Raw genomic sequence first — 16,129 nt, 5'->3', positions numbered from 1 at the left:
GCGTCTCATCATCAGACGGGTAGGCCCGAGACGGTCTCGGCCCCAGGCCCGCCTACCCCCTCATCCTGGAGGGTGGTTCTCTTTTCTTTTGCTTTGGGAATATGTGTTGTCGGCGCCGTCTGTGAAGTAAAATTGTATAAGTGTTGCCGTGTGCTCGCGTAGTCGGTATTAGATCTGCATTGTTGCATTTGCTTTTTGTCTTCTTCTTTTCCATGTGCTTTTGGTGGAATTGTATATGTGTGCTTTCCGTTCATCGCGAAATAAATGTGCTTATTATTGAACTGTTTTCCCGCTTCGCTTCGTCATTTCTTCCATTGAATCCCCATCTTGCTTCACGTAAAGGGTTGGTCGTGGGCTAAGACGCCCGATAATTAATCGAACCGTCGAGGCCGACGAATAACACCGCTCGGTTATCCCGATAGTACGGAACGGGTCGCTTAAGTGGCCCGTGTCCGAAGTCGACCTGCGGCGAGGTGCGATCGCCCGGTCTACCCTCCGTGTGGGTACTTAGGTAGGTCGAATTTGGCGAGCAACCCTATCCCACGCGGGGGCCGATTGGCTCGATCGCGGTGAGACCGAAAGGTCCACCCGTGACTGGTTCCCGGCGTTAGTCCGAGAGGGTCATGACTGGATTGTCCGTCCGGTGGGCGACGTGCCGCGATTCGAGTTACGTGGCCGTTCGCACGCCGGCGGGCGCGAATCTGCGACAATATATATACACATGTATATATATATATATATATATACACATATATACAGTATACACACACACATATATATATATATATATATATATATATATATATATATATATATACATATATATATATATATATATATATATATATATATATATATATCAACGATATATCAGTGGTCAACGAGGGTATTATGAGACTAAGGATTTGTCACTCATTGCGTGTCATTTCCCTGGTCTCTGTATATGCTCTGACTGAGGTGAGTGATCTCACCAAGAACGATGCATTCTATGTCATGCTCGAATCTGCGGTTGATCAATGCCCCCAGGTGAGATACTTTTCTCATCTTGGGGGATTTCAATGCATTGACTGGAACTGATAGGGATGGCAATGAGACATTTGTTGGTCCTGTCGAAGTGATTTTCCATTTAATACATCTGTTTGAACTTTTCAGTAAAGAAAAACATAAAAGAATTGTAAGCAGTTGAAATAAATGAAGCCCACATAATGCTGGAGATGAACTAAATTGACTTAGCCTGTGAGATGTTGAAATTGAAAGAATTCTGGGGAAAAACATATTTTCATTCACTATTACATTTATGTGCTCCAAGAAATGTACATATATATGGAAATATATCAATATATATAGTATATTTATATACAGTATATTTATATATGTATACATATATAGCCCTGTTGAGCCACTGAATTAATACACCAGGGGGTTGACTCAGCGTGTCATCCTTCCGAGGTCGGCGAAATGAGTACCAGTGTAATGGGCCGGTGTATACCCTGGTTAAAATAGGTGTACCATATCCCTGTGTTGTAAGAGGCGACCAGGGTTGCGTCAGGAAGGGCATCCGGCGTAAAACATGTGCCAAATCACTATGCGGATCATACGGATGATCCGCTGTGGCGACCCCGAACGGGAGCAGCCGAAAGAAGAAGATATACATATATATACATATATATATATATATACATAAAAAAATATATAAACATATAAATATACATGTATATACATATATATATATATATATATATATATATATATATATATATATATATATATATATATATATATACAGTATACACACACATATATATATATATATATATATATATATATATATATATATATATATATATATATATATGTATACATATATAAATATACTATATATATATCGATATATTTCCATATATATGTACATTTCTTGGAGCACATAAATGTAATAGTGAATGAAAATATGTTTTTCCCCAGAATTCTTTCGATTTCAACATCTCACAGGCTAAGTCAATTTAGTTCATCTCCAGCATTATGTGGGCTTCATTTATTTCAACTGCTTACAATTCTTTTATGTTTTTCTTTACTGAAAAGTTCAAACAGATGTATTAAATGGAAAATCACTTCGACAGGACCAACAAATGTCTCATTGCCATCCCTATCAGTTCCAGTCAATGCATTGAAATCCCCCAAGATGAGAAAAGTATCTCACCTGGGGGCATTGATCAACCGCAGATTCGAGCATGACATAGAATGCATCGTTCTTGGTGAGATCACTCACCTCAGTCAGAGCATATACAGAGACCAGGGAAATGACACACAATGAGTGACAAATCCTTAGTCTCATAATACCCTCGTTGACCGGTGTTACCTCAGTTATCATTCGAATCAACTTATTGGACACAGATATTAAGTTTGGACACAGACTAGATATTAAGTTTGATTTTTTAAGTATCATGAAATATAGTTGTCACCTAACAGTCGTGTCAATGTCCATACAACAGCTTAATGAATAAAAGACCCCTGCCCCACTACCTTACTCACTCTCCTCTTCTTTCCTATTTTTTTTTTTAGTTGCCCCTGGTCCTGTCACTGTTAATTTTACTCAAACACCCTTCTGCATTATTGTGTCCATACCCTTCATTGTCTAAAACATCTCGATTAGATCCCGTTAGAAGTCGTGATATGTGAAAAGAACATTCAGGATGATGTGAGTGTTAGCCTGCAATTTCCTTTGTGCAGATGCACGGAATGTTACTTTATTTAAATAGAAAATGCACACAGAACCTTGTTGCATAATAAAGAAAACAACCTTTTCTCCCAGCTCCAAAGAAGGCATTGCAAGTTCTCGCAAAGTTGAGTTTAATTTTAAAAGTTATTTTGCCCAGAGCATGACATTCAAATAAAAAATAAAAATTCAAAGCAATGAAAAAAATTATATAAGATGGTGTAATGGAACAGGACTAAAGAACAGCATAAGATGAACACAAGTGTAAGTTATCTGTACAAATGTTAAAACGATGACAAAAAGCTTGCTTTCCTTTTGAAAACCCATCACAAAAAAGTGCATTTAAAAAAATGATTGGCATTTTCATTTCCATTTTGTCCTCAAACACATCATCGGAATCTTTCCCTGCATTTATAAACCTGTCATTTGGTCTGTAACACAAGGCTCAAGTGATGTTTAAACACGCGTACAGATAAGCATGGGAGCTGCGATTGCTTTCAGTTTCAAAAAAAAAATGGAACTAAACCGCTAACAGTAATAATGCAGATACATGAATATAAACCATCAATTTTAATTAACTAGAGGACGCCATCTGCTGAGATAAACTATTGATGCTGCTGAAGTCCCTATAAGTGCCTGACTTCTGATTAGATTTCCTTTCTGAACCAGCATAGCATGAACAAGATTGTCATTCATCATTTTTAAAGAGCAGTATCTTGTTAAACGGTCACAAACACCAAAGGATTTTAACTGCTTTGTGGCTCTAGCACATAAAAAGGCACTTTAAACACCACAACCACCACCACCACAACCGCTACTACCACTAACCAAGCAAGTCAAAACTAGGACATTGTACTGATCTTGTAAAGGGTCTTTGAATTTGAACAGTTGAGTTTGAAACCTTGAAGGGCCTGGGATTATTCAAGCATGGTAAAGCACAAATGTTAACACAAAACCTGCCAATCATCATGCAATTTCATGTTCATCTGCAAGAATGTAAAAGGATCAAGTTTCCTCCTTACATATTCAAAAAAAGATGAATAAGCAATATAAAAACAATTTGGTGGTGCCAAATTCACCACTTTGGTGCTATCCAAAACGCTGGGTTTGATTTTCTTGAGTGCAGCACCTAACTTAACACATTATTAACGTGCAGGTATGCCCGGTGTTGGCTGAATGGTTAGAGTGGTGGGCTTGGGATCCTTAGGGTCCTGAGTTCAAATCCTGCTCTGCCGTTGAATTAATACCAGGTGGGGTTGACTCAGCCTGTCATCCTTCTGAGGTCGGCAAAATGAGTACCAGCTTGCTGGGATGATTGAGCCAATCAAGTATCCTGCGTCTGAGAGGCGACCCATTCAGGATTGTACCCAATAGCCCAGGAGACTGCTTTGGCAGTACCAATGCTCTGTGCAGAGTATGGACTCAATGGAAGGATGGAATGTGCAGGTTATTGGGTTTTCAAATGTCGTGAACCATTCGCCCTGCATTTCTTGAAAGTAAGGTTGATGAAATGTATGAAAATGTATACTTGGCATTAGCACACGGGTTTGGGGTTTATTTACAACACAATGCTCTGAACTCGACTTTATACTGCTGTTTATGCTTACAATCCAGAGCTTGTATTCTATGAATGGTTCAGGGTAAACCAAAGGATATCTATAAGATTATTTTGCAGAGCAACATTGGTCTAAATACAGAAAACAGTGGCTTTGTTCATCTCGTATTGAATTCTTTCTGAGCAAAGCATAAAGCACACTTGGCAAATCATATGGTGGTGCCAACAAACCCTGATAAGAACAGTTAGAACTGGTTAGTTAAAAACATTTTTAACTATCTGAAAATTGCATTTATAGTTCAAGAAAGAAGAAAATACTTGAGGAATCCACAGGAAGAACGATTAGTCACATATTTCAAAAATGTTGAATTGGTAAGCTTCAACCTCAATATCAATTCAGGAAAACAAACAAACAAACCAAAAAAAAAAAACAAAAAAAACAATCAGAAGCCTGTGAAATATAGAAGGTAAAAATATTGCATCCAATAAATATAACATCAGGATCCACCACAAACTAGGGAAGAAAGATCAGAGTCCAGTCACGTGAAAATTTCCACCAGAGTCCAGGAGTTTCTGCCTCGTCAACACTCAGATGAAGTGTTCTGAAGTCACCAAGCCATTATCAGAAGTGCAGCAGTACATTTTGCTGATAAAATAATTAAGTGCATAAAGTAGACAATCTTCTTGGGTCAATTAATATAGCATAACTTCAGAGATGTGATGCCTCAACTTCCATCTCTTCTATTTATTTGTCTACATTCACCAAACAGATGCATTTAGTGACGTGTGTATTTAATGCAAAACTGTTCAGTTCAAGTCGCTCATCTTTTTCAACTTTGGCAGAAAATTTCTTCTCATCTCTGTTTTCTATTGCTTACATTTTGAGTTCCATGTTCCACTTTGGTTGGGGTGGGGGGGGGAGGGGGAGGGATGGGGTGCATAACCAGCAAGATAAGCCAAGGAAGGTAAAGAGGTGATATTAGGGAATGACACTCCATGCAAGGGTTGGTGCATAAAATGTGCAAACCCAGGTCCACAAACAATATATTGGGAAGAAATGAATTATTATTTTGTATGTAACCTGTGGCTTCTGGTTGCATCGTTGCTGGGAGCGTGGCTGTGCCTCTGATGCAGTGCCCCTGTTACTAGTAAACTGGTACTCATTTTGCAGACTTGGGAAGCATGATGGACTGAGTCAACCCACCTGGTGTTATTTAACGGGAGAACAGGGGCTTGAATTCAAGATCCGAAGATCTTAAGCCAGCCACCTTAACCGTTAAGCCAACACCAGACTTATGGGCAAAAAGTAAAGGAAAGAAGAAGTCTCAAAGGAGGAGGAGGAAAGCGTCTGTGTGCCACCCCCTCCACCCGCTTCCCCCCTCCGCTCCAACCGCCCCACGCCATAGCTGCAAACACCAGACTCCACATCTAAAAACTACTCATCGTTGTTAAAAAAAATTAATCATATGGTACTGTTGTGTAAAGTTTCATTGCATAAATGGCATCCATTGTGGACCAAAATGTTTCATTTATATTCCGATAAAGAAGTTTATGTTTTAAAATAATTTCTCAGAACAATAATAAAGTGACTGATCATTCTCCTGTGAAGCCTTCAATTATATCCAAGCACAAGCATTACTGTTATTTTGAGATTTTCTTTTTTTAAATCCTGCACAAATCGTGAAGATATATCGCAAAAGCAAATTGCTGCATCATAAAATTATATAAAATAAACGCTTCTAGAGTCACATAGCTTCTGGAGGTCAAACAGTGCACAGACATAAAGATAAAATGCTATTTAATAATTATTTATTATCAAGTGGCTTTCATATCAACTCATTCAGCATAGAATTTCCCGTTGGTTTGTTTAGTTGTGCTCTTGTTTATTTTGGTGGTTTTGGTCATGGTCACTTGCTTGGTCACAGCTCCCATCATTTGGGTCATCCCTGTAGGAAGGCAAATCGAACAAGAAGGAAGGCAAACTCACATGTCATCTTCGATGAATGGTAATTAGTGACATTGTCAAGCTACACTTTCTCCCAAACTGCCAAAGGAAATATTTTTACATTACTTGAATTTCAAAGCATAAAATTGATTTGACAAAGAGTCCACATATTTTGGAAAAGGGGGGCGGGAGGGGGGGTACGGGGTAGGGGAGTTAAATATGCAAAAATTGCAGAATATTAAACCCCATCCCCATCACTCTCCAAATATTAATCTCCTGTTTGCATCTCCAATCTTCGCTCTTCTCCCCAATCCTTTTCCACCCTTCCCCTGCTATACTCCCCACTTCTCTTTCCCTTGTTTAATTTACGATCACTCCTGTTCCTTCTTTACCGAGCTGCCAGGTGTACATACTATAGGAATGGCCCATCATGTGTCGCATTAAAAAAATAATCACTGTGACGATGATATACAGATTACTTTACATGCTTTTATGAACAAAAATAATACATACAATGTCTATAGAAAGTCTCCACCCTCTTTTCAAATTTTCACTTTTTGTTGACTTGTAGACTGGAATTAAATTGCATGAAATCAGACTTTTTTTCACCTTTATTTACACATCGTAGCCCACAACTTCCAAGTGAAAAACAAATTCTCCAAATTTCAGAAAATTAATTAAAAATACAAAACTAGAATATCTTGGTTGGATAAGTGTCCACCCCCCCCCCTGAGTCAGTACTTGGTGGAAGCACCTTTAGCAGCAATTACAGCTACAAGTCTGTTGGGATAGGTCTCTACCAACTTTGCACACCTTGATTGGGCAATATTTGCCGATTCTTCTGGACAAAACTGTTCAAGATCAGTCAACTTGCATGGGGAGTGTTGATGGACACCAATCTTCAAGTCATGCCACAGATTTTCAATTGGATTTAGGTTGGAGCTCTGACTGCACCACTCAAGAATATTTATCTTTTTGTTCCTTAGCCACTCCGGTGTAGCTTTGGCTGTGTGCTTCGGGTCGTTGTCATGCTGAAAGGTGAACTTCCGTCCCAATTTCAGCTTTCTTGCAGAGGGCAGCAGGTTTTCGTGTAGGATTTTTCTGTATTTTGCTCCATCCATTTTCCCTTCTATCCTGCCAAGTGCTCCAGTCCCTGCTGATGAGAAACATCCCCATAACATGATGCTGCCACCACCATTCCTCAAAGGAGGGATGGTGTTCTTTGGGTGATGTGCTGTGTCGGGTTTGCGCCAAACATAACGTTTTGCATTTAGGCCAAAAAGTTCCATCTTGGTTTCGTCAGAGTTCCAATGGGACTGAAGGTGGACTTTTTTTTTAGCAATGGCTTCCTGTTGCCACCCTACCATACAGGTCAGACTTGTGAACTGCTTTGGATATTGTTGTCACATGCACACAGTGACCAGTCTTTGACTTGAAGGCCTGTAGCTCTTTCAAAGTTGCCATTGGCCTCTTGGTGGTGTCTCTGATCAGTCTCCCACATGCTTGGTCATCCAGTTTGGAGGAATGGCCTGATCTATAGGCAGGGTCTTGGTGGTACCATATGCCTTCCACTTCTTAATGGTTGTCTTGACTGTAGTCCAAGGGATATTTAAGGCCCTTGAAATATATTTATTCCCATCCCGTGATCTGTGCCTTTCCGCAACTTTTTCCTGGAGGTCTTTTGAAAGCTCCTTGGTTTTCATGCTTGAGTCTTTGCTGTGAAATGCACTACCCAGCAGAGGAAACCTACAGGAACAGCTTATTATATTCTGAAATACAAGGAAATACACGGAAATCTCACACAGGTGGAGGCCATTCAGCCCAACATGCCTGCACGAACACCATACTAATTTATCTACACAAGGTCCAAGGAAGAAAACAGAAAATTAAAAAAATTATTCAATTTAATTATTATGATTATTATTTTTTAAGTTTTTGTAGTTTTTGTAATTCTTTTTCTTCTTTCCCTTGGAGAGGGGACATGGGCTTGGTTAAAAACATTCAACATCAACCACACAACACCCCTTGACAAGACCCCCATCAACAGCACTCCGTACACATGCACACAATCACTCATCAATACTCAAGCTACCTAAAAGTCTTATCAACATCCCCATATCCCTCCATCTCTATAACTTCCAGGTTCCTATCAAATTCCAATTTAAACTTATCTATTTTTCTGCTGCCACTACCTTTCCAGGGAGACCATTCCATGCATTAACTACTCTCTGAGTAAAAGACCCCTGCCTTGCTACCCTCTTAACTCTCCTCTTCTTTGCTCTCAAGCGATGGCCCCTGGTCCCATGTCTACTCTATTGAACAATTCATCTTCACTTATTTTATCTATACCTTTCATTAACTTAAACATCTCCATCATATCTCCTTATAACCGCCTCCTATCTAGTGTATACAGCCCTGTCTCCTTCAGCCGCTCCTCATAGCTGAGTATGGCTAGGCCTGTAATCAATCTAGTAACCCTACGCTGAACCCTCTCTGTGGCATCCATGTCCTTCCTGAATTGTGGTGACCAAAACTTCACACAATATTCTTGATGTGGCCCTCACTAAATTCCTGTACAATGTTAACACCACCACTTTTGATTTATACAAAATCCCCCTCCGAATACAACCTAAAACCCAATTTGCTCCACCTAAAGCTGCCTGGCACTGTGCTGCCTGCTTACCTCCCATATTTATTGCCACCCCCAGATCCTTCTCCTGTGTGACACGCTCCAAAACTACCCCTTGTATCCTGTAATCTCTATTTTCATTGTTCTTTCCCATTGCCAACACCTTACACTTGCTCAGGTTAAATTCCATCAGCCAATATTTTGCCCAATCTATGCAAGTATCAATACTTTCCTGAATCTGATCACCACCCCCTCTGATATCCATCTTACCTCCAAGCTTTGTGTCATCTGCAAATTTGGAAAGCTTACTCTTTTCCCCATTATCCAAATCATTGATGCAAATGATGAATAGTAATGATCCGAGTACTGATCCCGAAGGTACCCCACTACTTACATCCTCCCAGCAAGACATCTTCCCATGCACAGCCACTCTTTGTTTCCGACCACTAAGCCAGTTTGCAATCCAATTAGCGACCTGACCAGCCACTCCACAAGTCCTCACCTTGGCTAACAACCTCCGATGTATTACCTTATCAAATGCCTTCTTAAAATCTAGATAGACTATGTTCACTGCCTTTCCCTCATCCACCCCATCAGACACTGCTTCATCGAACTCTAAACGATTTGTTAGACAGGAACTACCTTTGGTAAACCCACGCTGACTCCCTTTAATTAGTTTGTATTAGTTTAAACGGTTCCTCATCTGGTCCTTAACTAATATCTCCAACACCTTACCCACAACTGAAGTCAAACTACCAGGTCTATAGTTTCCCAATTCTTCTCTGAATCCTTTCTTCAATAATGGTGTTACATCTGCTACTCTCCAATCACTCTCCAATCCCCAATTGTAGAATTTGTTTTTCACTCGGAAGTTGTGCGTTATGATGTGTGAATAAAGGTGGAAAAAGTCTGGTTTAATGAAATTTAATTCCAGGCTATAAGGCAACAAAAGGTGAAATTTTTGAAAGGGGGGGGGGGTATGCTTTCTATAGGCACTGTATCATAACGACTTACTACCATGTTTTTGCAAACAAATTTTTGTCACTGCATTTATGATGGACGAGTTGGAGAAACACACCTGTGCTGGATGAGTACGCAACAGGGAAGTTGAACATATCGGCAGAGCCAGTGTTGCCCCGAGAGACAATCTGCTGGCTCCAAGGTGATGCCGTGTAAGCTTCACTGTGCCACACCTTGTCGTCAGACACCTCCATTGGGTCTGTGACGAAATGTTAGATCAAGAGACTCAAAGATTGAGAGCACTTTATTCCAACACATTTATTATGGCAATAGCACAGTAACTTACACTACAGTTTTTGCTGTTAGTATTCTTTTTTAGGAAATTATTATCAGTTAGTAGGAAATTATTTAAGATAATGACTGCGATTCTAAATAAATAAATTTGTCGTAAATAAATAAAGCAAAGAAATAATTATATTGACATTTATTTCCAGCTGAAGGTTCCATGAAACAATTGAACTGAAGGATCAATAATATTATGGAGCTGCCGTGTCTTCATGAATAAGATTGATGTGTCCTCGGCCAAAGTAGGGTTTAGTCTTTTGGTTTTAACATGCGACGTGATGCTCTGTGAATGAATCATGATAAGTCGAACACGGTACATCTTTAAGTATATGAAACGAGGTAGAACAATTAAACTTATAACGATATTGACTAAAACCTGCATTCTAACATACCACCTGACGAGTGCAACTAACTTCGGTTTTAAATATCATTTGAGATAGAGAATTGCCAGGATACTGTGATCACCAACTTATTTGGCCAGTGTGCAGTTGGAAATATCCATCATTTACTGTCTGCTAATTATTAATGCTACGACAGTATTTTTGTGCAAACCTAAAGCTGTTTGCTTCAAATTTGTAGCAATGCATGTTAAATATTCTCTCTATCTCTATCTCTATCTCTATCTCTATCTCTATCTCTATCTCTCTCTCTCTCTCTCTCTCTCTCTCTCTCTGATTTTGCTCTCGCTGCTGCAGAAGCAGCTTTCCGAGCAATGGTTATGTGGGTCGTTTGCCATTGCTTTCCCAGCAGTAGTTGGGGCAGCAATTTGGAATTTGTTCAGGGTGCCGGCAATAGCTCGTCTACTCTTTGCGAAGGACACCGTGGGGTCTTTAATGTCCACCAACTAATGTCGGCAGACGGGACACTTGCTTGGTCACAATGATGATGCACAGTGTCCCGTTTAATATCCATCCGAGGGGCGGCACACACATTGATGCCTATGAAACATTGGGATGACAGTTTAGAGCTGGGTTGGGATTCAAACCCAGACTAGACAGTTTAGTGCATACTTGGAGCCCATTGTGCCAGCCCTAAATAATGCATCTTCCTCGATTTCTGGATTTTAAAGTTTCTCTCTTGACAAAGAAAGCACTGTCATATTTCACGCAATCTACTTTACTGGGTATTTTTGAATACAAGTAATGAGAATGATAGAGAAGATTATGCACATCATAAATGGACTTGAAATTAGTTGAAAATGTTAAATTAGTTTATTTCAAAATTCATTAAAGTGAAATACACTTAAACTATAACTGTGGGAAGTATATTGAAAGTTAATGCCTTTCTGATCAAGGTTAATTTTCAACCTGAAGTCCTGTTTCAATTACATCACTATTGTTGAATCACTTAAAATGATTTTGCTTATTTTCTAGAATTAGTCAATGTGTTTATCTCTGAGTAGACAGACTGAAGGTTCTGGAGTAAAGTGAAAGCAACAAAGATGTATTAAATGAAATTCCCATCAAAATATTCGATTTTGAGTTATTCTGAACTTGCACTAGACACCTCGAGATGTGTAATTAGACCAAAACCGATATTATAATTTTATCACCGGCTTAACTGCACATGATGTACAAATATGCACACAGTATTTATTTATTTATCCATTGACTGAGATATGCATACTGAGAGATAAGGCAATCTGGTGAACATACTTTGGTCTTGTGCCTCAATTGTAATGATGCCCTCTCGTTCTGGCCCAAAGCCCTGACTTGTACGACTCTTGACTTTGAACTTGTATGGCACATTATCCATAAGGTCGTCCACGATCAGTTGTGTGTTGTCTTCACCTTCAATGTTGAATATCCGTGGTTGGTGGACCAGTTCTGTAAAACATTAACTCGATCTTTCAAAATATATTAAGTTTTTGTTATTCCTTTTATTTCCATCCAAGTTCAATTTTTAATGAAATGAATGCGTGTTTCACTTCCAGGCTCTTAACAAGAGAATAACAACATTCATCCAATATATTTATCCATCACATCGTATTTCTCCATATGAAATGTGATAGTTGACAATATATTCAGGACAATTGACCGCAATAAATATTCTGAAGGACAACTGCCAAAATAACTTTCATAAAGCCAATGTCTCGATCATGACTTGGGAGACCGATTTAAAATATCGTGTCATCAAACTGCACAAGTTCCTCCTTACGATACAATGTCACATCAACGATACACAGAACAAACAAAATCTCTAACTACTGATTTACTTTGCAAAAAAAAAAAAAAAAAAATTTGGAGGAGTTTTATGCATTTCAGGCTTGTTCTAAATATTTCTGCCTTCTTAAAGTTCTGAGGAAAGACAGATATTTGTCCAAGGTTTGTGTAAAAATCAAGGCAACATGCTATAGCTAAACGGAAGTGTTGTAAAAGAGAAGTTGCAGCAATCTCATGAGTTAAAACGAGCAACATGATAACACTGCTCTCTGTGCACTGGTTACATCACAAGATCAAAACATCATTCCTCTGCCTGCGATCTGTGATTTTAGGTCAAAGATTATGGGATCCCATCATTATCCAATCCGACATCTATTACTAAAAGGAGATGCGTCTGTCCGTTACGCGAAGAGGAAGCAGGACCTCAAGCTTTAATGTAGCGTTTCCTGCTGGCATCGAATAATAACCAGAGAGTTGGTGTCAAAGCCACCCAATGCTCGCCTGTTCATACAATTATCGTTTTTAAAAGACTAGTCTAATAATATTTTTTGCAGTGAAGTCTGATCCAAATAATTTTAAAGCAATATATGTATTTGTATATTGTAATCAGTAAAAAATAGTTTGGTAGATAAAAACATGAGAAAGGAAATAACTTGCACCAAAAACTTTAACATTTTCACGCTCACGCCGGGGGTATCGCTATAGCTCTCTGTTCTTTGAACAAGCGAGCTAAAATGGTACCGTTGGAAAGCTAATAATCATTTTAATTGGTTAGAAAGCTAATAATCATTTTACTTGGTTAGAAAGCTAATAATCATGTTAATTGGTTAGAAAGCTAATAATCATGTTAATTGGTTAGAAAGCTAATAATCATTTTAATTGGTTAGAAAGCTAATAATCATTTTAACTTGGTTAGAAAGCTAATAATAATTTTAATTGGTTAGAAAGCTAATAATCATTTTACTTGGTTAGAAAGCTACTAATCATTTTTATTGGTTAGAAAGCTAATAATCATTTTAACTTGGTTAGAAAGCTAATAATAATTTTAATTGGTTGGAAAGCTAATAATCATTTTACTTGGTTAGAAAGCTACTAATCATTTTAACTTGGTTAGAAAGCTAATACACACACACACACACACACACACACACACACACACACACACACACACACACACACACACACACACACACACACACACACACACACACACACACACACACACACACACACACACACACACACACACTTAAAGGCCATTTCCCCGCTAAAGCGGGGGTTAGCCTTGCGGGCCCCATGACAATCTTCTCCACTTTACCCTGTTTTGTGCATCTCCCCTTCTTAATCCCTTTGCCCACATTTCCTCTTCCACCACATTCAGCCAAGTTTTTCTCGGTCTTCCCCGTCCTCTACTTCCGACTACACTCATTTCCAACACTCCTCTCACCCAGTCACTTTCATCCTTCCTCAACACATGACCCAACCATCTCAACCTGTTTCTCTTCACAACCTCCATCACAGACTCTATTCCCATCATCTTCCGCAGGTCATCATTTGTCTTCCTCTCTCTCAACGATACTCCACACATCCACCGAACCATTCACATTTCCACCCTTTCCAGCCTTTGTTGCTGCTCCATGTTCAGTACCCATGTCTCACTCCCATAAATCATCGTACTCCTCACACATGTAGCATACACCTTTCCCTTCAGCTTCAACGACACTCCCCTCTTTGTCAGCACGCCACTCAGTTCCCAAAACTTCTTCCATGCACATCTCACTCTAGCAACCGTCGAAGTGTCTGATCCACCTTCTCCATTCAGCATGTCTCCGAGATAGCAAAATGTTTTCACCCCTTCCAGCTTCACACCATCTCCAAGATCAAACTCAACAATTCCTTCATCTGCTGCTCCCTCGATGCACACCTTACACTTGAATGTAGCTGCCACACTGGTTAATGACCCTCTCACCCCACTACATTTTCGATGAACCCATTCAGCACACATTGTACACTGAATGGAGTTCACTCCGACACCCTTCCTGCACACAGCACACGGCCACTTCCCAGTCCTTTCCACCTCACCACATGCTTTACCACTTGCCATCACCTTCGTCTTTCCGATATTCACCTTCAAACCTTTTGCCTCCATACATTCCTTCCACTTGTTCATCTTCTCCTTCAGTCCATCCAGACTCTCTGCAATCAACACCAGATCATCTGCATAGAGCAGCTCCCACGGTAAACTCTCCTTTACCCTCCGAGCCATCACCTCCATCACAACTACAAATAGAAGTGGACTTAGTACCAACCCCTGGTGCACTCCCACCTTCACCTCAAACTCACCACTGTTCCCATCCTTCGTCCTTACAGCTGTGCGTGCTCTCTCGTACATGGCCATCACTACTCTGATCAACCATTCCTCCACTCCTAACTTCCTCAATGCCCATGTCATTACTTCGCGTGGGACCCTATCAAATGCTTTCTCCAGATCAACAAACCCAAAAAACAACTTCTTCCTCTTCTCCATGTACTTCTCCTGCAACTGCCTTACAATAAAAATTGCATCTGTCGTTCCTCTTCCTGGCACAAATCCAAACTGCATTTCGTCAATCTTTACCTTCTTCCTTGTCCTCTTCTCCAACACCCTTTCCAATACCTTCATTCCATGCTCCAATAACTTTATTGCTCTATAGGAGCCACAGTCCAGAGGGTCACCCTTCCCCTTGTACAGAGGGACGAGGGTACTCAGTTCCCAATCCAATGGAATGCGGCCTTCTTTCACCACCAGATTACAGATCTGTCATTCTCTTCACACCCCAACTTCCCGCTGCCTTCAACATATCTCCCACAACTCCCGTCGGCCCTCCTGTTTTTCTACTCTTCATTGCTCTTATAGCTTCCTCAACTTCCTTCTCAGTTATCTTCTCTGCTGGTCCTAAAACCGGGTTACTCTCGATGTTTCTATCCCATTCATTTTCTACATTCAACAGCCTTTCCATATATCTCTTCCATCTTCCTTTAATTCCATCTGAATCCACAACAATTTGTCCCACTTCATCCTTCAAGCAACTCACCCCCGTCACATCAAACCTCTCTCTCGCTATCTGCTTTGCGATCCTGAATACCGCTCTCTTACCCTCCTCCGAATCCAACCGTTCTCCAAACATTTTCCTATGGGCCTCCTGCGCCTTTGCAAACTCTTTCTTTGCAGCCTTCTTGGCTTCCTTATAACTTTCATGTGCTGCCTCTTCTTCCACCTTATCCTTTGCCTTTTGCCATTCCTTGAACTTCTTCCTCTTCTTTTCAATTGTCTTTCCAACTTCATCATCCCACCACCATGTTTCCGAGTGCCTCGGTGGTCCTTTTGTCCATCCACATACCTCACCAACGGCTCCCAATAGACTATCTTTCATTGATATCCAACCACTTTCAAGCTCAACCACATCATCTTCAACCATACTCAGCCTCTCTCTTAATGCCTCCTTCACTGTCGCCTCTTTCAACCTCCACACCTTCATCCTCGGTTGGTACTTCACCCGCCGAATTCTCCGCGCACCTTTCACCCTTATATCGCAGACAACCAGGTGGTGCTGCGAAACAGTCTCCTCCCCTGGGATCACCTTTGTGTCCCGGAGGTTTCCCCTATCTCGCTGACGCACCATCAGGTAGTCAATGGTTGTCGTCGACCCACCTGACGTGTATGTAATAAGCTTATTATTCGCTTTCTGGAATTGAGTATTACAGAGCAACAAATCAGCTCCATCAGCAAACTCCAAGATCCTTTCACCTTCTCCATTTCTCACACCATATCCATAACCCC

At 40.2% G+C, this 16,129-nt stretch overlaps 1 protein-coding gene across 2 annotated transcripts in view; it reads right to left on the bottom strand.

Annotated features, from left to right (window-relative positions):
- Positions 1-2,830: 2,830 nt before the first annotated feature.
- ITGB4 (integrin subunit beta 4) overlaps positions 2,831-16,129 on the bottom strand; it is a 185,265-nt gene continuing 171,966 nt past the window's right edge. For both annotated transcript variants that reach the window (XM_085861673.1, XM_085861666.1), the window contains 3 exons: positions 11,803-11,973; positions 9,921-10,061; positions 2,831-6,214 (listed from right to left, as the gene is read on the bottom strand). In XM_085861673.1, coding sequence (XP_085717799.1) covers positions 6,105-6,214; positions 9,921-10,061; positions 11,803-11,973 — 422 coding nt within the window. In that variant the 3' untranslated portion in view covers positions 2,831-6,104. The remainder of the gene's footprint in view (positions 6,215-9,920; positions 10,062-11,802; positions 11,974-16,129) is intronic.

This window comes from Eptatretus burgeri, chromosome 2 (assembly GCF_056783735.1).
Source record: "Eptatretus burgeri isolate ZD-2024b chromosome 2, Ebu_testis_v1, whole genome shotgun sequence".
NCBI classification, from domain to species: Eukaryota; Metazoa; Chordata; class Myxini; order Myxiniformes; family Myxinidae; genus Eptatretus; species Eptatretus burgeri.
Note: the sequence above shows the minus strand (reverse complement) of the source record. Positions and strands in the feature narration are given on the sequence as shown.